The sequence below is a fragment of the Cynara cardunculus genome (genome assembly GCF_001531365.2).
Source record: "Cynara cardunculus var. scolymus isolate 2C chromosome LG 12, CcrdV1, whole genome shotgun sequence".
Classification (NCBI taxonomy): Eukaryota; Viridiplantae; Streptophyta; class Magnoliopsida; order Asterales; family Asteraceae; genus Cynara; species Cynara cardunculus.
Genome location: NC_037539.1, coordinates 8,230,368 through 8,254,201, shown reverse-complemented (window position 1 = coordinate 8,254,201; position 23,834 = coordinate 8,230,368). Strand labels below are relative to the sequence as shown.

The 23,834-nt window shown below is 36.2% G+C and overlaps 3 protein-coding genes across 4 annotated transcripts in view; 2 read left to right on the top strand and 1 right to left on the bottom strand.

Annotated features, from left to right (window-relative positions):
- Positions 1–5,598, bottom strand: part of LOC112522860 (protein DETOXIFICATION 34) — a 6,363-nt gene extending 765 nt beyond the window's left edge. The window contains exons 1-7 of the mRNA XM_025132177.1: positions 5,528–5,598; positions 4,658–5,078; positions 2,796–3,421; positions 2,108–2,164; positions 1,716–1,954; positions 961–1,079; positions 729–815 (exon numbers count right to left, since the gene is read on the bottom strand). Coding sequence (XP_024987945.1) covers positions 729–815; positions 961–1,079; positions 1,716–1,954; positions 2,108–2,164; positions 2,796–3,421; positions 4,658–5,078; positions 5,528–5,598 — 1,620 coding nt within the window. The remainder of the gene's footprint in view (positions 1–728; positions 816–960; positions 1,080–1,715; positions 1,955–2,107; positions 2,165–2,795; positions 3,422–4,657; positions 5,079–5,527) is intronic.
- A 2,216-nt stretch (positions 5,599–7,814) lies between these two features.
- LOC112523627 (uncharacterized protein At1g01500) lies at positions 7,815–11,512 on the top strand. Its single transcript, XM_025133297.1, has 2 exons — positions 7,815–8,677; positions 10,971–11,512. Exons 1-2 carry the CDS (start codon positions 7,967–7,969, stop codon positions 11,193–11,195), a joined length of 936 nt encoding a protein of 311 aa, XP_024989065.1. The 5' UTR covers positions 7,815–7,966; the 3' UTR covers positions 11,196–11,512.
- An 8,594-nt stretch (positions 11,513–20,106) lies between these two features.
- On the top strand, positions 20,107–23,765 carry LOC112522437 (protein REVEILLE 6). 2 transcript variants are annotated; one of them, XM_025131541.1, is made up of 8 exons: positions 20,107–20,418; positions 21,228–21,285; positions 21,722–21,845; positions 21,941–22,090; positions 22,187–22,318; positions 22,470–22,579; positions 22,799–22,858; positions 23,381–23,765. In XM_025131541.1, the coding sequence occupies exons 1-8, from the start codon at positions 20,237–20,239 to the stop codon at positions 23,456–23,458; spliced, it is 894 nt and encodes a 297-aa protein (XP_024987309.1). In that variant the 5' UTR covers positions 20,107–20,236; the 3' UTR covers positions 23,459–23,765. The 2 variants fall into 2 exon arrangements, with proteins under 2 accessions (XP_024987309.1, XP_024987308.1); XM_025131540.1 differs by having other exon boundaries at positions 22,799–23,469.
- The last annotated feature ends 69 nt before the right edge of the window (positions 23,766–23,834 follow it).

Below are 23,834 nucleotides of genomic sequence, written 5' to 3'. Positions count from 1 at the left end.
AATTATAATTAGAGGGCATATTAGGTATTTTTAAAAAACTCCTCTCTCCTCTCTCCTCTCTCCTCTCTCCTCTCTCATCTCTCCGACATCCAATCTCCAGGCTCCGGTGAAATCGGTATCATTGTATATCACAATGAGTATCATATTGTGTATTACAATGGATATCACATTGTGTATCTTTATTTTTAAGGTTTGAGTTGGTATCATAGTTGGTATCACAATAGTATCAGAGTATATCACAATGATATCATAGTTGGTATCACAATGGTATCACAGTATATCACATTGTGTATCTTTGTGATTACTTGGTATATGTCGGCTGCCGGATTAATGTTCACCGGAGGCCGGAGATTGGAGGTCGGAGATATGAGAGGAGAGAGAGGAGTTTTTTTAAAATACCTAAAATGCCCTCTAATTATAATTTTAACTCAAACTATCATAATTATTAATTTCCTAATTTATCCGTTGATTTGTGGTTGAGAATGAGTCTCACAGTTACCACAAACAAATCAGTTCTCCCTTGAATGAGACCCTATATATATATATATATATATATATATATATATATAAAGAGAGTCAGGTTCATACGAGAACAACAACCAAATATAAAAATATAAAAAAGATCGAATCAAATGTGATTTTATCGCGTTGATGTGCTTTTGGATATCTACAACATGCAATTGGTAAGTATATTCAACGTATGCAACAAAAAAGAAAGAGAAATGTGCCTCATCTGTCCAATCGGTTTTCCACACAATTACCACAAGGATGAATGTTTGCAAAGTAGTCCCACAAATCATGCCAATCCAAATTCCCTACAAAACACCCCATATCATATAATCAACTATATGAGGAACTCGCTGGCTGCTAATACATAAATTAACAGTCATTTTTCAAATCTTATAGAAAAATTAAATGAATATTGATTGATATGTGATGATATATATATATATATATTACCTCCACTCCTAAATGTGTTTTATAACCTAGAAAAAACCCGAGAGGAAGCCCTACAATGTAATAACAAAAGAGATTTATGTAAGCGACAAGTCCTTGCCATCCTCCCCCAACGGCAACACCTACAATTATTTAACGAAATCAACAATCAAAAACACTGATATATATATATATATGAGTTAAAGTATTGTATCTAGGTACAAACTGATATGGCTAGAGACAAATCGGGACACCTTTTATATTTATATGGGAGCTTGTTAATTATATGTATGTAGACGTACTTGAAAATGTATATGCATCTTCTTGTGTGTCGAATATATATTTACAAATAGCTAAGCTGAAAAATCTATGAAGCGAGAAGGAAGTTTTTTATAAATATAATATGGTGAGCGACATAATTTTTTAAAATTCATGATTATATATATATATATATATATATATAGGATTCTCGTTTGATATACATATATATATATATATATATAGGTTCAAATGGAATAGATAAAAAAACCGAATCGTGTGAATAAATGATTCATATGTGAATCATGGTAAAAAGAACGAGGATTCACAAATGCATCTTCAATTCTCCATCTGTGAATGATTGTTAAAAAGAATAGGTAAATAAACATGGGTTCACATATATTCAAATGGATGATTCACATATGAATTATTCATTCACACATTCTCAAACCCATTGAATCTTCCTATAATATATAATATAATATTGTTATGTCATACATGAATATTATTCTAAATGATACCTGAAATGACCGGTTGAACACTGTTGAGAACCAAGGTAATACTTAGAAGGTAAGCCAAATGGGAGACTGCGGTTTGCATCTCTTTTGAGTTCGTAAAAATGGCAGCAAAATGGTTCTTGGTCATCATAACGATGCACATAGAAATGATTCCCATTACAAGGGATTCCGTCACAGTTACCATAACTGCATACTTGGCCGCCCTCGGATGTCCAGACCCTAACTCGTTCGAGACCCGAACACTGTATGTTTTGACCACCAAAACATACATTTTGGTTAAACTAAGCAACTATCATTCATGTTCATATCATGTTTCTGATTATGTGTATTAATATGATTGATGAACAATTTACGAAAATCTAGGACGACAAATATTTATGAATTTTAGATTGTACCTTAGTGCTACATTGACTCCTATAAACAACATGCCTTCCCATCCATTTATGTTCATGCTGAAGTTACAAAGAAACAAAAATTAGAAAGAAACAAAAGAGTAATCGAATGAAATTTGGATTTATGATTTAAGGGTTCGTTTATCTAAATGCTTATCCGGTAAGTGCTTAACGTTAGGAGTCGACACTATAATTTATTTTATTTGGTAAGATTGTAGTACATCAAAACGTATCATATACAACAATTTACCTGGTAAGCGCTTACCCGGGTAAGAGTCGTCACCCTCACTTACCGGGTAAAACTCTCAATTCATATCATTGCTTTTACCGGGTAAGATTTTTGGCCCTTCCCATGTTCATCCGATGAGGAAAATTTCTACTGGGTAAGCGTTTAGTAAACGGCCCCTAATTGAATGTTGTTGGTAATCACTTACTCATATAAGCGTTTGGTAAACGACCCTTATCGGATAAGATTTTAGTCTACCAAAACGACATCTTATGTAACAATTTATCCGGTAAGTGCTACCCGTGGTAAGAGCCGTCGCCCTCACTTATCAGGTCGCTCTTACCGGGTAAGATTTTTGGTCTTTGCCATATACATCGAGTAAGGTAATGTGATTTGTTAAGCACTTACCCGGTAAGCATTTGGTAAAAGAAAAAAAAAACGTGATGGATAGAATGAAAAGCTGACCAGATTGATAAGGATCCAACTGCAATAACAGGATCTTCAAGGTTTCCGGTAAGAACAATAATGTTCATGAAATACCAAATCTCCAAGCAAATCATCACCGCCGACGCCACCGAAAGCTTCACAAACGCCCACAAATCCTTCAAAGCCAACCACGAAAACCCCCTCCACCCTTGTTTACACCATCCCAACACATAAACCACCTGCGCCACCGCAATCCCCCACGCCGACAAATTATAACTCGCCGCTGCACCCACCGTTCCCAGCCGGAAAACCTCCATGAACACATACAACAAACCTATATGTATAATCAACGTACAAAATCCCATCCAGGCTAGGATGTTGACCTTGCTCTGAGCTTGAAGGAATTTCTGCGTCGGAAAATTTAGGGCGAGGGAGAACATCTGAGGGAGGATTTGGATGGAGAATTTTCCGGCGAGATCTGCGATGTCGTCTCGTTGACCCAAGAGTTTAAGTAAAGGTGTTGCCCAAATGTAGAGTGGGAGTATGCAGAAAGAAGCAAGTGTCAGGATTATCCATGATCTCTGCATGTAAACTCCAAGCATTTCGATTTGGCCTGCTCCAAATGCTTGCCCACATAATGTTTCAAGTGCACTGCCCATGCCAAGCTGTGTACGATGAACACGAATGTCTATTCATTTCCATCATTATTAACATATGATCTAGGGACCCATTTATCGGATAACCGCTTAGGGTCGTTTATCAGACTTACTTGGTAAGTGAACATCAAGTCATTTTATCTTATCGGATGAATATGGTAAGGATCAAAAATATTATCTGGTAAGAACGAGACAAGGATGAAGGGTCTTACCCGGGCGACGACTCTTACCATGGTAAGCGCTTACTGGGTCAATTGTTGCATACGATACCGTTTTGGTGGACTAAAGTCTTGTCCGGTAAGTAAATGATAGTGTTAAATTTACCGGTAAGCGCTTACCGGGTAAGTATTTAGTAAACGGCCCCTTAGTCGTATCACTTACTTTACCGATTGAGCATGGAAAAGACAAAATCTTATTTTTTAAGATGTGTAACAAAGACTGAGAGTCTTACCCAGTAAGTGAGGAAAAATATTCTTACACGGTTTAAAATGTTTACGAATAATTCATGTTGGTGGCCGAGAATGTTACACGATAAAGTAAGTGAGGGCAACTTCTCTTGTCGGTAAATACTAACCCAATAAACGTTTGATAAACAACCTTTGTTTATAAAGTAAAAAGAATATTACTAAAATAATATATATATATATATATATATATATATATATTTATTTACGTACGGAGTATGATTTGAGTAACAATATATTTTTTAGGTTCTCACACTAATTTACATGCATTTCACTCTCTTTCATACATAAAAATACTATAACATGTGGTCACGAAGGTTCAAATGTGGTGACTCCGGACTATCTGCAAAGCAGGTGATCGTCTTGGGATTAGTCGGCTCGCATAGCGGGTTGGATATCCAGGTTAATAAAAAAAATACGATAATAAGTTGATATGACGGTTTTAAACATCGTAACAAATTTTTTGTGATACTTTTGAAATAAATTGTCATATTTTCGACACATGAAAATTGTCATACAAAATGACCTTTTTATTAGACAAATTTTCAAATAATACATGTTATATAAAAGAATTAATAGGATATTTTATTTCAAAATTGTTCTAAAAAACTTGTTAGACAAAGAAACGTCTTATCAACTTATTGTAAACATATACATAGGGAGTTATTTTGTGTTAAGTTTAAGTCCTATAAATCAGTCTGTTAGGACAATTAAACATATTTGACATTTTATAAAACCGTTTTTATTATAGTGCATTGATATTTGAGATTTATATACTAACCAAAAATCCAAATGAGAAATTAGCGATGACAGATAAAGAAACCGCGACAGCTGAAAGCTCCATATCTCCGATATGCCCAACGAAGATGTTGGTGAAGGAGTTCGTCCCATAATTACAAAGCATGTTAAACGCTATTGGAGTCGCAATGGCCCATAACTTTCGCGACTCCAACTGATATATAACTTTCGCATCATGGAAGCTATTAATAGCGGAGTAATCTCCTCCCTCATCTTCCACCATCAACGTGGTGGGCGCATGATGAAGCTTTGTCTCGTGATCGGCGGTGGCCGGTCCCTCGGTCGTCTCCTTTTCGTCATTCTCCAATTGTACCACAACGAGATGCCTGGGAGATGTGGAATCTGCAGAGGATGATTCATTTCTTTCCTCTGCATTTTCTCTATCACCCTCAATTTTTGCAAGCCTACAATTGAATCTTATGTTTTTGATTCAAACAATTCACAGGAATTTGAAAAATGGTTGAAATTTTGATTTCTTGAGATATATCATTTTCTTGACGTTTTTGTTGGTAGCAATAAATTAGGGATTCGAAAGACTACAATGTAGGAGTCATATACATGTGGTTATGATCATAACTGCATAATTACACATGTTCAAACCTCAAATTACACCAAAAATCCTAGGCCCCACTCGAAAGCCCAGATCTAGTGAACCCGAAGCTCGGACTGGGCAGGGGTTAAAACCCGATCAAGTTGAAATTTTGGGGGCATGCCGAGATCTAGGCTTCGCCCGAGAAGTCTTTGAAAATCCTGGTTAAACCCGAAAAGCTCAAAAGAACCCGGCCTAAAAATGCTAGATCAGAAAAAATTTCAACCCTAAAGCTTAGTCTGGGCTGTCTAAAAAAACGCGAACCTTTTTTTCTTCTTACATAAATGGGTTTGAAAAGCCCGACCTAGGCCCGAGAAAGCAGGGGCTTTGTGCATCTTATTCGAATCACTGGACCGAATCAAAATCAAACTAAACCTTATCGAGCTCAAAATTGTTTGGTTTGGTTTGATGTTGTTTCTCAACAGATAAATAACAAATTAACAATTTTAATCTGATTGGTTAAACAATTGGCAATACATCAACTTTCAGAATTTTCATTTAAGCCAATTTGCTAATGAAGAATATAAGTAATATGAAAAGGTGGATGATATATAAGTATAAATTAAGTTAAAATTCAATAGTTTAGGTAATGATGATTGATCTCTTAGAACATATTATTATATCAGATCTTTTTTAATATGCTTGGCAATTGTCTCTAAATATGTTCTAATGTGTTTTATGTGTTTAATAAGGTATATTATGTGTTTTTATTATGTTCTATAGAGGACTTGTAGCAAAAAATTTAAGAAATTGAAGGGTTTCATACGTTAGAGTTAGCAGTTTCATTCTCTAATTTAGAGTTTGAATAACTCTGAACTCAAGGTCCTCCGACTTCGTCTTCAGATTTGATATTTAGTGCTCGTCGGGTCTTCAGACTTGTAAAACTCTGAAGTCTTCTTTTTCAGAGATCTGAAGAATGTCTTTTTAGACTTGTAAAACTCTGAAGTCTTCTTTTCCAGAAATCTGAAAAATGTCTCTTCAGACTTACAAAACTTTGAGGTTTTCTTTTTCAGAAATCTGATAAATGTATTTCAGAGTATAGTTCAACCAGAGGAGCTCTGGTCCTGAATGATTGTGGACCAGAGGCTCTGGTCTTTAGAACTAGAGGCTCTAGTCTTTAGGACCAGAGGCTCTGGTTGCTCTTTTAGTGAATCCTCCATCCTAGTGTTCAGAGACTCTGGTAGTCTAGAGGGTCTTTGGTTGGTCTGAATTCTGGATGGCTTTGCTTTGGGTTGTTCAATTGAACCTTGAAACGCTTTTAAGATAATCTTCGGAACCTTCACACTTATGGGCTAAGTAGGAGAAGCATAGGCTCTGCATGTGCCATGCAGAGGCTTTGTATCTGGGAGTTGAGTTCTGTATCCGAGTACTTGGCTATTTGCACGCAAGACTTCGGTCTTCATGCCCTTGGTTCCGACCATCTAGTCTTGCATATGCATGGGAATGGGGTGGAGACCTCAATCCTTGTCCCCGTCCCTACCAAAGAATATAATCACATCTCTATCCCCAACGAGGAAACAAATATTTTTTTTTCCGTTTATGTAAGTTATTTTAAATTAAATATGTGAGAGACCATACATGTTTAAATCTCAAATATTTTCAATAAATCTAAAACTAAAATAAATTTAATTTAATACAAAAAAACCACAATACCATATAAGAATTAATAACCTATAATAAAAAAAGAATTCAATTTAATCCAAAAAAACTTAAAGTCACACGTAACAAAAGATATTGAGTAATATAAAATCATATCGATTAAGGTACAAAACTTATCGAGTAATTGTATTTTGACTTGACATCTAAAATATTACATATTAACATCCAAAAAATAATAACTTTAGATTATAAACCTAGTTAGGAAATTATGAATTACCGATTTAGTTGAAATAAATAATATACATATAATCAAAGGGCCTTTAGCCTAGCAGTATTTGAGCCTCTTGCTTCTTAGGAGGTCAGAGGTTCAAACATCACCAATTGTGAAGATGGTGTGTGAGTTTATTTGTTGTATTTGCTGTATATAAAATATATTATATCCTTCCAATATATATATATATATATATATATATATATATAATTTATTAATTAATATATATAACGGGTACGGGGCGGGGCGGGGAGTGGAGTTTCCATACTCGTCCCTATCCCCGATTTGAGACAAACAGAGATCCGTATTTCCGTTCCCATTCCTGATTTAGCGAAGAACCCCCGTCCCCGCCCGAGGTGGGTGGACTGGATTTTTCGACAGATCGGGCCCATTCCCATGCCTAGGCTTGCACCCTAGAATGATGGAGCCCAAATCAAAAGGGTCAAAGTGTCATAAAGTAAATTTAGAGAGTACAAATATAAAATTTCCATAGTTTAGGGACATATATGTAAATATATTAACTTTGTTGACCTGTACATCTTGATGGCAACCTCACACACGTGTCTTAGATATCTCCGCCGCGTGGAGTGGCGCGTGTACATCCGACAGTTCCTTAAGCCCAAAAAATCTCATATGTTTCCCATTCGCCATTTCAAAATCCCAATTCGATCGTCCCTCAAATTGCCCTAATTTCTGGTTTTCTTCTCACCCGATTTTCAGAAACCTCTTCGAAATCCTCAATTTCTTGTTCCGGAAGCCGGAAAATTTTGAGTTTTCGGAGGTTGTATGGATTTTTTTGTTTGAATCGCCATTTCGTTGAGAACTTGGATTCAATGGATCGAGAGGAGACGGTAGCAGAATACAAACCGTTCAATTACAGGCTAATGAATGGTTCGGGTAATATTCATCATCAACCGACGTCAGGTTGGCTCGAAATTCGGTTGTTTTACGTTCGAATCACGCCGTGCGCCGTGAACACCGTGCCGGAACATTTAACGCTGCGGAACCTACGCCGTGAAATCGGCGTATCACTCGAGATTAATGGATTTAGGGTTCCGTCAGCTAACACTGCTTTAGTGACGTTACGAAGGGACCGTGTGGACAAAGAGTCGTCGGAAGTGACATATGTTAGCACGGATAATATTAGGGTCACTGGGGCGTTTGAATTTGAGGTAATTGAAAACGAAGGAGAGGACAGGGAGATGATCTTGTGTGGGTCTTTGGAGAGGATTGAACCAACTTGGAGCAATGGGAGTTTAGATAACGGCAACAATCATAATCACAATAACAACGGATCAAAAACGGGTTGGAGTATGGATTTCTACGCTGCAAATTTGTCAAAGTTTGGGACTTCTTCGCCGTCGATCGAAGTTTACATTGCAGGGTGTTGCTCCTCGGTGCCGGTGATTTTGACTAAAACTATTCAAGTTAGTCCAAGGAGACGAGGTTCACGGCATGGAATGCTCGATGCTATCCCAGAGGATGAAGAAGTCGATAAGGAACCAATGAGGGACAATGGAGTTGTTCGGCAGCGGAAATTGCCGGTAACTAACTGTTTCTTCTCAACCACCATGCCCTCATTGAGGAATTCATTGTCCATCATAAGTTTTCTTTCTCAACTTGTATTCTCCTTATGGTTATTACTAACTTACCATATGACATATCGTATATGGTAGTTTCTGCCACATTTTATGGCTTTTGGAGATTGCAATGACCAGTCATTTGGAAAAAAAGAAACTTTCTACTGGTATTTCTATTGAAGATACAACTAGAGAATGTGTTGGATGACACTAGGACGCTATGGGTGCCAACTATTTAAGGTTGAGATATGAACCACAAATACATGAAATGTATTATGTACACAAACAAATGAAATTCTCATGGCAGTTATTATGGAGAAACTTTCCACTGATGTTTGAATCGAGTTTACATCTAGAAATCATGTTAGAGGTGACTATCCCCTTGTAGGCTTTATTAGTTTTGACCATTTAACATTTTCATTTTCGGTATCTTATATAAATGTGCGGGATGTGCAGATCTCGCTTTTTGATAAATGGAGAAGAAAACTATACTTCTTTCATCCCAAATATAAATGCAACACTTGATTTACAGTTTGACAATGATGACAAAAAGCAGTCTTATGGACCATAATCGTTGTTACATATAGCAATTACTGTAAAAACGTAAATTTTGACCGAAACATTACCCTAAGGCTTATAGAGAATGTTGTAATTATTTTGGGCCAACCCAGGAAGGATCTACTTATTTTGGGAAGGAAGGATTATAAACAAATGGAATCTCAGTGAATTTATGTTTGAAGGTCTTTTGCGAAATTGCCGTCATTAGGTACTGCCCTCTCAAGTTGAGTGATTGTTTAGTTTTTGCAAAATGGTTGTCTATTAGAGCTAAATAGTTCCTTGAGCGAAGCTTAGTTATGGAATATTTAGTTAGCTAGGCCAATGCTTAAAAGGATATTCACATTACCAATCAGGCCCCTAATAGCATTTAACTTTTTCATTCTATGGTCTCATCTAAATGGTGTGAATAAGAACGTATATATTAGTATATGACTATGGAACCCATTTGCTTGATGAGAAATGGAAACGGGCCCTCCCAAATGGACAAATTAGGTATATGAACAGGCACTAGTGATTTATGTGTGAATGTCTTCTGGGAAATTGCTTTGTGGCACTGCCTTCTGAAGTTGAGAACATGAATTTTATGCTATCCTTGAAGTTGTGTTTTAAAGCTGTAACATTGCCTTGAATAGTGCTTACTTAGAGAAAATGTGATTAATTACGATAACATAAGAGGATATATGTATATTTTGAATTAGGAGGATGATGATGACATGCACAAACATCTTATTTTCTACATCTGCCCTTGTTTTGCTAAAAGACATAAGTACCTTGTGGTGGTTATCAAAATTTATAGTGGAGTAGAATGGTTGTTACAATTTGTACAAATTTTTGGCATCGAGACCCCAACCGTGCATATAACAATTGTCCTATGAGAAAAGTGTTTTACAAGCTGAAAATTTGTGGAATGATACTTGCCGTCTCTTTGTCAGATTCTTTAATGTGGAGAATGCAGAATGTTGAGATATAGTATTCATGGTGGATGTCTCAGTTTACTAGTTTGGGTTGATAGAATCTCTTTTGTTGCGCCAAACATGAGACAACAAGTTTTTGTTCTGCCCTGTTCTGTACCAAACGCACCCTGAAAGAACAATCATCTTGCTGACAGCTAGTATCTGTAGGTGTAGCTTGAAAAGTGCCAACTGTTGCTTGTCTAGGTTTTCACCATCAATGTTCCTGTCACTAGCAAGTTCCATTACTGGTCATTTAGTTTCAGGTTATAACAGGAGAATCAACTCCAGTGCTCCTACTCATCCTTTGCTTATCACAGTGTTAGGATAACACTAGCAAATGAAGGACCATGCTAACTCCTTTCAACTCTCTGCAAATATTAGTTTATATGTATCTTTCTATTTCTGTCAATGCCTTTCAACTCCATGTACTTGACTTTTCAGCAATTTTGAATGCAAGTTTACTTTTTTCATATTTTACTTTCTGGTACAATTTATATCTCATTTCCAGCTCTCACTTAAAAGAGGGTATTAGTAGAGCCTGTGGATCTTTTGACAGCCTGTTTCTGGAACATAGAGACTGCAATCTTGTTCCCATTTTTTTGAGTGTGAAGATGCTAGCTTTCGGTCCAGTATGGCTATGTACAATACATGTTTCTTGAACTAGTTCCCAGTATGAAGTGGTACCTCATGCAGTGACAATTGTACATATCCTGGATTTGTTGACATTATATTCTTAATTTTTCCAGAATGCAGGGGAAGAAGCCGATGAGTACGAAGGTAAAGTTGGACCAAGCTACTATTCAGAGGAGATGTATTATGATGAGGATGGTCAACTTACATGGTTCAATGCTGGTGTAAGAGTTGGTGTTGGCCTGGGGCTCGGGATGTGTCTTGGTATTGGCATTGGTGTTGGACTGCTGATGCGCTCGTATCAAGCAACCACCCGCAATTTCAGGAGGAGATTCTTTTGAGCCTACCGTTTCTCACTTTCTACATCTTCAAAAATGGCAAAGTAACATACTGTGGATACAAATATCCAGTTCTTATAGGGCAAAACCACCCATCATGCCAGTAGCATCAATCGGAGTTGTTACATAAAGGGAATGGAAGTGATAGCACGATGGATGGGTTTGGTCTGAAAGTTGTTTTTGTAGATAGGTTTTGGTTTCACGGCTTAAAGTCATTCTGAGGTTTGGTTTTTTATCTGTATGTTTCATGTAATCTCCCTCCCTGTGGCAGCATAGCCTTTGTTTGGCAATGCTTCTTATTTCTTGTAATAAGTTCTTTCATGGAATCTCAAGTAATAATGCACTTGTACATCTTTTGGGTGTTTGGGTTCTTGGAATGTTTGATGCTTTTGAGTTCTTCATTAGTGGGCGGCTCTGTTCTTTGGGACAGGGGCCAAGTCTGCGTACATTTTAGACCCTAGTAGTTCCGGCTGGCTATATACTAAGCTCGTTTTGTTTGTTTTGTTTTTGGGTTTATTACAAGATGTGGTCTTCATGAAAACAGATACATTATCCTTTGAGGTAGAAGCCAAGTCTGCATACATCTTACCTCCTAGACCCTACCTCTGGGTGAGGTACACCGAGCTAGTTTGGTTTGTCTTGCTTTTGGGTAAGCCGTGTTCTTCACGGAACAGCCGTTCTATTTTTTTGGGTTAGAAGTCAGGTCTGTATATATCTTGCGTTTTAGATCCTTACTCTCTGGCCTTCCCCTGTCGACTAGTGGCGGAACCGCCTGTGGCGGTTCGTCTCTGCCTCGGCTCATCCGGTCGTTCAGTCGATTCTGCACTTGTCGCCGACCTAGGGATCTGTCGGTTTGTCCATATGCACGTGTTGCGAGCTGAGGAGATTGCTGATACCGTGATGACGTTGTTTCTTGGACTTGTACGGCACATGCACCTGCTCTCACGTCATACTCTTTCTGCTTCTGGATGGCTCGGCTCCGTGCAGCCTCTATGTCATGGAATGCGGAGATGCCGTTAGGGGTAATTGGCAGGTCAGCTTCTGCTTTTAAATTTGAAACATTTTGTAACTTCATCCTTATATTTGTATTTACTGCTAAAAAATTCTGTCATTTATCAAATGCAATTCATGGTAGTGAGGTGTATCCTTACTGCATTAGCTTCCAATTCTTATGTTCATACTTGTTGGCTGTAGTTATTGACGTGTTGTTTGTGTGGAAAGCTCTCTGATTTGGTAAATTTAGACATTTAGTTGGTTACTTAAGTGAATTTTGTGATTGCATGATTGGTATAATTAGGTAGACTGATTTAACTGAGCTGATAGAAATACTGCCTGACAACACTATTTTGATACTTCCTCTATGGGGGAATTGTGGCTGATTTGGTTCCGGAAAGTTCCTTGTGATGGGAAATGGAGAAGAGATTGCAACTCGGAAGCGATTGCTCATGCTATTTTGTATATCATTTTGTAGATTAAATGGAGACCATCTGGTTTGTGCATATTAGATGTTCCCTATAACTTAAAGTGCGGAAGGTCAAGTCCTTAGCAGGACATTTTGTTCTCGTAATTTTTCTTTCCTTTAAATATAAATGCTCGATAAAACTAGATTACAGAGGAATGGTAACTAATTGACTAACTTTTTGCCTGTGAATTTGTGGATCAGAACATATTCTTTATAGTCCATATAGATGATTGAGGATTGCTTTATTTATGGAAAGAATGATCAATGATTTCTTTTTTGTAATCTTGTCCATTATGTGAGAACCGAATTCTAAGCAATTGCGAGGTATAGTTCTAGTTTCTTTGGTCTAGAGAGTGGGGAGATCGAATTCTGTAACGGTTCAAGGTTTAGTGCTTCAAAGTTGGCAACTTTGGCTGTCTTGAATCTTCTTAACTATTGGATTTTATAAGTTCAAAGCTAAACAGTTTAGTTGAATTAGAATCAAGATTTCTTGTGCTTAGGCATTACAGTCTGGTGGACTTCAAACATTCTATTATAATTCAAAGATTATCTATTAGTTACTCCATTCATCCAGGGAAGTAATCTGTCCAGTTTTATGTTTCGAGAGTCGACCATACTAAATTTTACCTCAAAATTTATATGTAAAGGACACATGTAGTTTTGAGCAGTTAACTTGAAGACCATGTGTTATTTTTTACCAAATGGTAGTATAGGAGTTGCCTTCATTTTTGGCTGCCTGTGTCGATGATAAACCAAACAGGGAATTGTCTTCCCTTCTATCTAGGTGACGATTATATACATCCATGATTCCATATCGTAAGAAGTTTCTTCTTTTCATTGAATTATATATTTTCAAGAAAAAAGGAGAAATAATATGCAGGTCCTTAGTTCCAATTCCTCCTCATGGACACTCTCAATGATCTACTTGCTTTTTGTGACCTCATCTCACTCCACTCTGATCTAACAGATGATACTGTTCAAATTCTTAATGCTGATTGCTTTCAACATATAGAGCGTGGTACTTGTTTTTGTCTCCTTTGTTATTAGATTTGATATCATTAAGAAAATGTTACAAGCGTACCACACTCTATATGTTGAAAATGTTATTTGTTTTTGTCTCTTCATACCTTGTAACATTTTTCCCATGATATCAAATCTATTAACACAAGAGACAAAAAAACAAGTAAATGGTTTGGTGCAGAATGATTAAATGGTCATAATGATTAAGAGGCTCTCATGATATAGTACAAAATGAAATAGATTGTTCAATAATTGTTTACAATGGAATTAGGGTGCTGAATGGTTAAGGGAGGCCTAGGATACAAAATCATTAAGATGATTTTAGAACCATTAAGAGACAGAACTTTTTTTTGCCAAACAAGATTCACCTCTTAACGATTCATAGGTTGCCTCTTAATGAAACTATTAAGAGGTAAAGAAACAACCCCGTATATGTTGAAAGCAATCAGCATTAGGAATTTGAACTATATCATCTATTAGATCACAGTGGAGTGAGATGAGGTCACAAAAAGCAAGTAAATCATTGAGAGTGTCCATTCTCCTGAGAAAAGAGGAGGAATTGGAATTGAGGACTTGCATATTGTTTCTCCCTTTTTCTTGAAAATATATAATTTAATGAAAAGAAGGAACTTATTATTATATAGAATAATGGACGTAGATAATCGTCACCTATATGGAAGGGACGGCAATTCTCTGTTTGGTTTATCATCGACACAGGCAGCCAAAAGTGAATGCAACTCTTATACTACCATTTGATATAAAATAACACATGGTCTTTTAGTTTACTGCTCAAAACTACATGTGTCCTTTACACATATAAATTTTGGGGAACACCCGTTGGCCTCGATAAAATTCATGAAATTTGAAGAACACCCGTTGGCCTCGATAAAATCCCTTGAGCTTTTAAAAGATGATTGTGTTATTTCTTTGCATACACGAGGTCGACCTGCATTTCATGTTCCAGGCAAAGAGCTGGAGGGGGTGTGTGTTTTTCAGAAGCACAGTTTCTTGTTGTTTTCAGAAGCAAGGTTAGTTGTGGTATCATTTAGATATTTAGTTGTTCCTGTTAACTTATTCTCTTGGTGATTGCGGTTTTTGCAGGATGCGATTGAGTTACGATCTTACAGTTGAGGTATGAATGCATGATTGTGGTGTTTGATCACACACACACACACACACACACACACACATATATATATATATATATATATATATAGGGGCCCATTCAAGGGAGAACTGATTAGTTTGTGGTAACTGTGACATCCAATCTCAACCATAAATCAACGGATAAATTAGGAAATTAATAATTATGGTAGTTTGAGTTAAAATTATAATTAGAGGGCATTTTAGGTATTTTTAAAAAACTCTTCTCTCCTCTCTCATCTCTCCGACCTCCAATCTCCGGCCTCCGGTGAACATTAATCCGGCGGGTACCAAATAATCACAAAGATACACAATGTGATACCCATTGTGATATACTGTGATACCATTGTGGTACCAACTCAAACTTTAAAAATAAATATACACAATGTGATATACTGTGATACCTGCCGGATTAATGTTCACCGGAGATTGGAGGTCGGAGAGATGAGAGAGAAGAGAGGTGAGGTGAGGGGAGTTTTTTATAAATACCTAATATGCCTTCTAATTATAATTTTAACTCAAACTACCATAATTATTAATTTCCTAATTTATCCGTTGATTTGTGGTTGAGATTGGACCTCACAGTTACCACAAACTAATCAGTTCTCATTTGATTAGGCTCCTATATACATATACATATATATTTGAGATTACGTGAGACCAGCCTGTTTTCGTGAGGCTTGTGAAACCTTTTTTTTTTTCAATGCATGAAGATGAAGAATATGGTTTTTAGTTTGTAAGTTAATGTATTTTTTTCTTTTATGTATGTTGTTGAACGTGGATGTTTTTTTAACTCGTAAGGCTTTAATGTTCTTTTATCCAGGCAAAGGCAGTGTGGTGGTTCGTTTATTACATGGTCGTCGTTTTTTTATATAACTGTAGTTTGTAATTTTAATTTATACAAACGGAATCTGAACTAGAATAAGCATCTGCTTACCTGAACACTTACCCGGTAAGCGCTTACTGCTAAAATTCAAAACTATTTTTTACTTACCGAGTAAGATTTTATTCATCAAAACGCATCGTATACAACAATTTATCCCGGTAAGCACTAACCATGGTAAGAGTCACTTACCGGGTAAGACTCGATTATTGACTTCGTTCTTACCGGGTAAGATTCTTAGTCCTTGACATATTCATCCGGTAAAGTAATGTGACCTGGTAAGCGTTTACTCGGGTAAGCGTTTGGTAAACGGTACCTAAGTGAACCACAAGGGTGGTGCCTGATTGGTTTGAGCCCGGAGTCACCGCATTTGAATCTCCGTGGCCACAAAGGGATTTTTATTTCTCATTGGATTTGAACCTGGGACCTTCTGGTACTTTTGACCTTTGGAGCCAATCTCAAACCAATCAGGCACCACCCTTGTGGTTACTATTTTAGTACCTTGGCTTCTACCTCGGTTTTGACCTCGACCTCCACCTTTCCTTCGCCTATCGAAAAAGTTGTATGATGACATCCTCCATAGATGTTTTTATTTTATTCAAATCACCATTTTTTACTAATCCATCTGACTACCAATGTGAAATAGCGGGACCGGTATTGTGGGGAGCCAGGATCTGTTCGGAGCAAATATAATTTGCAACCTTTTGGAAGTCCACAACTCAGTCGTTTCAACCTTTCTAGACACCATCCTATATGACCATATCGACCAGGATAAGCAATTAGCGGAGTAATCTGATTTGAGTTTAGATATATGTTAGTTATTTTAAGGCAATATAATTTTCTAAAACTCAGTACAATATAAACACATATTGGGACCTACTCGATTTTAGCTATCCGTAGGAATGCAATTGTTTTACCTTCCGTAGTCATATTTTGACCTTTTATATCATCTATATTTTTGCAACGTATATAAATATAAAATTCGGTATTAATTTGATATTTCTATAATCCATAAAAAAACCTATATTTATAGTCCAGTTTAAATGACCCTAAAATAAAAACTTTATCCTTTTTTGAATCTGATAGTGTCATTATGATCCACGTGAGTTGCTGGGTCCAAATATATATACGTTGTATAACTTTTAAATCCATTTGAGCACTTTAACTAATAAAAACGATATATTTAATATCGAATCAATCCTATAAATAAAACTTAATTGATTTTTGAATATGAAAGTTTCATTGTGATTCTCATAAGTCGCTGGTCACAAAAGTTAGTAGTCACATTTCATAAAAATTCATACTGACTAGCTAATTTGAATAAAACATTAAAACCTTTTAAATAGAATTAATAATAAAATATTATTATAATATATATTTACACGTTTCATTATATATATATATATATATATATATAGATATTATTTTTTAAATATTTATGTTTATTATTTAATACATAATTCAATATATTTTGAATTATATATTACATATTTCATCTCCATAATTATCACAAAGAACTTTAACACACTTGGACATGTTACCATCAATCTGTTTAAGAACCTGTTGCATCCAAATACTCTGACCTACATAGAAAGCAGCAACCATGTACTTTGCTTATATGGTCGAGAGGGTCGCCATCGGTTGTTTCTTGGAGGCCCAGGCTACTGCTACACCGCTCATCACCCTCTTAGACCATCCACATCCCTGCAATCCATTTACACTTTCAATTGTGCCACATCAGCTTTTGCAATTATCTTCCACACACCTGCAATTCACCTACAACACTTTCAACTGTGTCACGTCAGCTTTTGCAATTACCATCTACACACCTGCAATTCACCTACACTTTCAAAAGTGGTCCCCACTACAACATTTATTAACTATTTTATAAATTATTTATATATACATTATAATTATTTTTTAATTAATAACATGTTTTATTTTAATTCAATGTTAATTAAAACGATTAATATATGATATAATATAATATAATAATTATATAATTTATTGTTTTAAATTTGAAACATTAATTTATTAAATCATATCAAAACACAACATTTAAAGAATTAAAAATATTACATATAGATAGAAATAAAACGTTACATTAATCATTGTTTTCTTCTCCTTGAAATTGGCTCCAAATCTCTTCAACCAAATCTCTTCAACCAATATACGGAAGCTATAAAAGAACGAGAGAGAAAGAAAGAAGAACGGGAGAAGATGAAAGATCAACTTAAAAAAAGAAGAATTGACAATCAGATTGATGGAAATGGATCCGTCAACTATGACAGACCAACAACGAAAATTGTACGATAAAAAAAATCCGTCAACTTTTAGACGAATAAACATGTAATTTTATTTGTGTTTTTTATTAATTATGCGTGATATATTATTATATGTAATTTTATATATTGGTTAATTGTAATTTATGTAATTATAAAATTTAATGTTTAAATTAATTTAGTTATATTATATTTATATTTTTTTAAATAACATATATACATGCATAGAATATTTTCATATAAGAATAATTAATGTAATTAATAAATATATTAATATTATAAAAATTAATTTATTTAAATAATCAGAAAAAAAAAAGAAATTGGAGAGGAGGTTGGTGGCCACGTGGCTTTCAATGTCAATTGCAAATTTTGCAATTGTTTTCCTACATGGCAGCAAGTATTCTGACAAAAGTTTATTTGCAATTCCATTTGCAAGCCCCATGTGGGTGGTCTAATTAGTCACTATCAGTATAGGCAAATAATTCAGCTTTACACCCTCTTTTATAGAATATACCCAGGTTGATGGTACCTTTTAAGGTACCTGAGAATTCTTTTTGCCGCCAACATGTGTGCCTCCTTTGGATCTGACATGTATCTACTTATGAGACAAACACAATACATTAAGTTAGATCTGGTGGTAATCATGTACATTAAGCTTCCTATCATCTGCTTAAAACAAAGTTTCATCACATGACTTCCCTCCATCTTCCTTTGAAAAATTTGCTTCCAGTAACCATAGGACTTTTGACCCCATTGCAATCGCCTAAATTGAAACGTTCAAGAACTTCCCTGGCATACTTCTTTTGACTGATGTGAATGCCCTTTTCTGTTTGACGAACCTCAAACCCCATGAAATACTTCATTTCACCCAAGTCTATCATTTTGAATTCCTCCTTCACATAATTTTTAAATGCTTGCATCATAGGAAAATCATTACTAGTAAAGATAAGATCATCTACGTAAAGACTTACAATCAGGATCTTGTTTTCTTTCTTTTTGATGAACAAAGTGTGGTCATGGTAGCTCTTCTCAAATCCCTCCTTAGTGAAGTAGCCTTTAATTCTGCTAAACCAGGCTCGTGGAGCCTGCTTCAAATCATACAAAGTTTTTCTCTTTTTATAAACCTTGTGTTCTTCACCCTTGACCACGTATCCCACCGGTTGAGCGACATAGACATCTTCCTCAAGATTTTCGTGTAAGAACACACTTTTTACGTCCAGTTGTAAAGCTTACAGCTGTTTCTTGCAGCTAACGCCATCACCATCCGAATCATATCCCATCGAGCAATAGGAGCGAAGACCTCAATATAGTCGATACCTTTTTCTTGTGCATAGCCTTTTACGACTAGTCGAGCCTTGCGTTTGTCTACTTCACCTTCTTCGTTTAGCTTTGTTTGGTATACCCACTTCACACCTATCATTTTGACTTCATCTGGTGGTTGAACCAGTTCCCAGGTATTATTCCTTTCTATGGCATCAATCTCCATGTTCTTAATATCTCTCCAATGTTGTGACTTTATTGCATCTTCATAGCAAGTTGGATTGTCAGCTGAAATAAACATAAGAAAGTTTTATACCTCCTCGTCTGAGATGTCTTCTCCACTGGTGTAATCTTGAAGGTAAGCTGGAGCTCTTTTTTCCCTTCTACCGGATGGCAAGGGACTTGCGCTATCCCTAGGAGAGGAATAGTTAACTTAAATGGTGTAGTTAACTGTCTCTTTATCCCTTGTGAAGTATAATCTGAAAATTTCTTGAAATTAAACTCCCCACCCCTGTCAGTTCTTAATCCACATATTAGATAACCACACTCCTTTTATACCATGATTTTGCTGTTTTTGAAAGCCGCAAAGGTCTCACTTTTCTCATGTTGGAAATAGACCCATACCTTGTGATTGAAATCATCCTTCTCTACCATGTGATTTTATGTAAAGTACAGGGACCAATCATGTAATTTACTGTAAAAAGGGGACCAAATTTGTCGTAGTTTTTTAAAAACTTAACAAATACAATAAATAATCATTTACCGTATTTTTTGATTGGAAGACGGCGGTGGTGCCTGCCAAATATAACCTATTTTATTAAACTTCCGCCACGTGTCTGGCCACCCATTTCCCATAGCTATCCCCTCTCTCTCTTTCTCTCCCTTTCTCTGTATCACTATTATAAACGTTTAAACAGTTTACTTTGAATCTGTTAACCGAACCCTAATTTGCTACCTGAACAAACCACCCGCTCAAGATTAGAACAAGCTGTTGATGGGTTTTGATTCTCTGCTGCCGGCGCCGGTGAGTACTGATAATTCTCTTGCCACCGTTGATTTTTCGAATTCCTTGTTGGATGATCCCAGTAAGAAGATTCGGAAGCCGTATACTATTACCAAGTCTAGACAGAACTGGACTGACATTGAACACGATAAGTTTCTCGAAGCTCTTCATCTGTATGTCTCTCTCTCTCCCTCTCTCTCTGTGTATGTATATATGTATGTATGTCTGTCTATCTGTCTAATTTAACATATGCAATTCTTGTTGAATCAAAGATAAGAGAAAACGATAAACTGAAAATAGGATTTGTGATGCTATATTTATCTCTTGATTGAAGTTTATTTGTTGAATCTGTTTGTCAAGGATGCAATAGAGGTATGAACTGTTAGGAGTTGGGAAGTTTGATTCTTTGCTGCTTGTGTAATGATGAATCTGCTATGAATGTGATTGCTGTTGATTAGTCCCTGATCTTTTGGATGGGTTTGCAATGATTTTCAAATGGGAGAAATCAAAGTTGTGAAGGAATAACTACTCATTGATCATACACACAATGTCAATTTCAGGAAAAAGAAAACATGGTGATCTTGAAACCAATGGCAAGAACCAAAGAAGAGAAACTCTTCCCTAATTGGGAATTGTTGCAATTTACGTAGGATGGGTGCTACATAAGCTTGCTAGTTTTGATTAGTAGTGGATAGGCATTATAAAATATTAATCATTGGGATGTTTTTATGCATGTGAGATAGATCAGAATTTTGTGAACTGGTGTATGTAATTTCAGAGAAGCGATATGGAGGAGCTACTGTTAGTGGAACCCCTTTCTATTATGAAACTAGTTTAAGCTGTTACTGTCCAGTAGCCTCATCAAGAGGCTAGATCATGCACATAAATGATGATCAAAATTGAGTTAGCATACGATAAATATGCTTAGATTTTCATAACTATAGTGAAATTCTGATTCTTATTGTTGTTTGACGATTTCCAGCTTTGATCGTGACTGGAAAAAGATTGAAGCTTTTGTTGGGTCCAAGACTGCTATTCAGGTAATCTACGAAATGGGTATTTATTCACGGTAAGTAGTTTCTTCTTAATTTTGTAGAAGACAGAAATTGCATTGTGTGACTGAGTTTTGCAAATAAACCGAATTTGGTAAGAGATGGATAAAAATATGTGCTTGAAAAATTACGTTAGACCCACCACATCATCGATTTCTTGGTGATTTTGAATTTTTGCAAAGGTTAGCAAAATTAATATTATTTCTTGTGTATTTATCCTTGTTATGCAACGGAAATAAAGAAGTCATGTATATGATCCCATCTTTTCGGACATTTGATGAAGCTGGCTTGTTAACTTGGTCAAATTCTGGGCAATTAATATAACATCATAACTGCTATGTAGCATCTATAATAATTTTATCCGTAGTTCATCATCTACAGCTTTATCTCTATACATGTGTTATTGAAGATTTTGTCTTTGCAGATACGGAGCCATGCACAGAAGTACTTTCTGAAGGTTCAGAAAAGTGGCACAAAAGAGCATGTCCCGCCCCCTCGGCCAAAGAGGAAAGCAGCTCACCCATACCCTCACAAGGCCCCTAAAAACGGTCAGATTATTATTTACGGTTCATGTCTCTTTCAGGAAACTTTAAATGGGATCTAAAGAAACCTTGCTAACATTCTACACACTTTCTGGTCTCAGGTGTACCCAAAGTAGAAGGAATTTTGCAGCCGACTGCTGATTTAATTGAACACACAGATTCATATCTGTGGCCTACAAACGCATGCAGCACTGCAGGTTTGGCTTCCTGGATGTACAATACAATAGCCCCACCAGATTTGCCCACAAAAGGTCTGAGCCCCCTCTCATTCATTGGTTCTTGTTCCCTGGAAGAAAACACTGGATTAGATTTTCCAACAATTTCTTTTTCCTCTTTGGGCATTGTAGATGATGTCAGATCATCGGGGGCTGCTATTTCACACAATTGTTGTAGCAGCAGCATTGATAGCGGTCCAGGGATATGGCCAACTGGTGAAACAAACAATCAACAAGAAGTAAAACAGAGAGTGGCAGGGAGAGGTTAGTTCTTAACTTATCCAATAAAATATATGAGCAATTACAGCATGTCTGTTGGTATTTTCTATTCGCAATAGATCAAGTAGTGTTAAGAGATGTGAGTTATTGTCGTTCCAACTATGACCACTCATATTTATTTTTCTATGAAATGCAGTGATGCCGGACTTCCCAAAAGTCTACAGATTCATTGGCGGCATCTTTGATCCGAATGAAAGCAATCACTTGCAGAAGTTGAAGATGATGGATTCAGTGGATGTTGAGACGGTACGAGTACTTGTTATGTTTGCAACTCTGCATTTCAACTTGGATGCGTTTTTGAAGAATATGCATGCCATGCTACTACCACAAATTTGTTAACTAGTATATGATAAATAATTACGTAGGTATTAGAAAGAAAAAAAAGATTACAAGTTGGTAAAGATTTATGCTTTTTTCAGCATATATGTGCAAGTATCTTCACGTTTGTCTTTTGATTTTGTTCAGGTGATTTTGTTGATGAAAAATCTGTGTGCTAATTTGAAAAGCCCACAATTCGAGGACTATGTAAGTACTCTTCCAGTATCGCCTTCACCATCTTTATCTGATCCTATTTTTACGAATGAAACACTGAAGATGATCTTCCTTCACCCATAAAATTGCAAATTTTCTTTTTTCTTTGTGAATATAACAAGTTTCAAACTAGCCATGGCTGCAAATCATTTGTGACATCGTGGCAAGATTCCTAGATTTGTTTTGATTGAAGAAGTCGACCATTATAACATAAAACTGTGGGTGTTTTTGAGTCGAAAGGATGCAATTTTCATGGGACAACAAAGGTTTCCAAGGGTATTTGGCAGAGATTTCATCCTCTTTATTCCAGTCCTTGTCTCATGGAAGATTCAGCCACCGTTTTTATGATAAATTTTGAAGTCTGTTTTGGATTAATAGCCAGGTGGTATCGAGTTGTGTACAAAGTTTAGTATGTTGATCCTCTTTTTCTATAATCGACCAATAGTTGAACGTTATGATCCGGGTTGCTTCTTTTATGTCACATTTAACACGATGGCATGTTTACATTACATACAGAGGAGATTATTTTCTTCATACGATGTGGGGAGTGGGAAAGTTGTATCCAGCAGTGGTCGTGCAATCCCATCATCATGAGAGTTTTGAAGGTGAAGTGAAGTGAAGTGTATGCGAGTGTTCAGAAAGCATATGTACAAAAATGAGTTACTTGTAGGTATATAGTGTGTAGGTGGTTGTTGTATATAAGGTAAAACATGTGGCAATTCATATTCATCATCATCATCTGTTCATGATGATGATGATGATGATGATGATGATGATGATGATGATGTGGTTTTGGGAATAGGATGATGGTTTTATGAACAAGTAATGTTAATTGTTGTGTGATCAACAAGAGTGGTGTTGGTTGGTTAATGAATAAATATGAAGGTGTTTTGCCTTGTCATCCTATGGTTAAACTTGCAACATTTTTTGGGGGTCTAAAAAAGTCTGTTTCTCAAGTGGGTGGATTGTA

Bases quoted from the DNA above. Each gene is read 5' to 3' on its own strand.
- LOC112523627 (XM_025133297.1), top strand. From the start codon at position 7,967: ATGGATCGAGAGGAGACGGTAGCAGAATACAAACCGTTCAATTACAGG. The intron at 8,678-10,970 runs GTAACTAACTGT...TAATTTTTCCAG, and splicing joins TTCGGCAGCGGAAATTGCCG to AATGCAGGGGAAGAAGCCGA.
- LOC112522437 (XM_025131540.1), top strand. From the start codon at position 20,237: ATGGGTTTTGATTCTCTGCTGCCGGCGCCGGTGAGTACTGATAATTCT. The intron at 21,286-21,721 runs GTAATCTACGAA...TTGTCTTTGCAG, and splicing joins GGTCCAAGACTGCTATTCAG to ATACGGAGCCATGCACAGAA. The intron at 21,846-21,940 runs GTCAGATTATTA...TTCTGGTCTCAG, and splicing joins TCACAAGGCCCCTAAAAACG to GTGTACCCAAAGTAGAAGGA.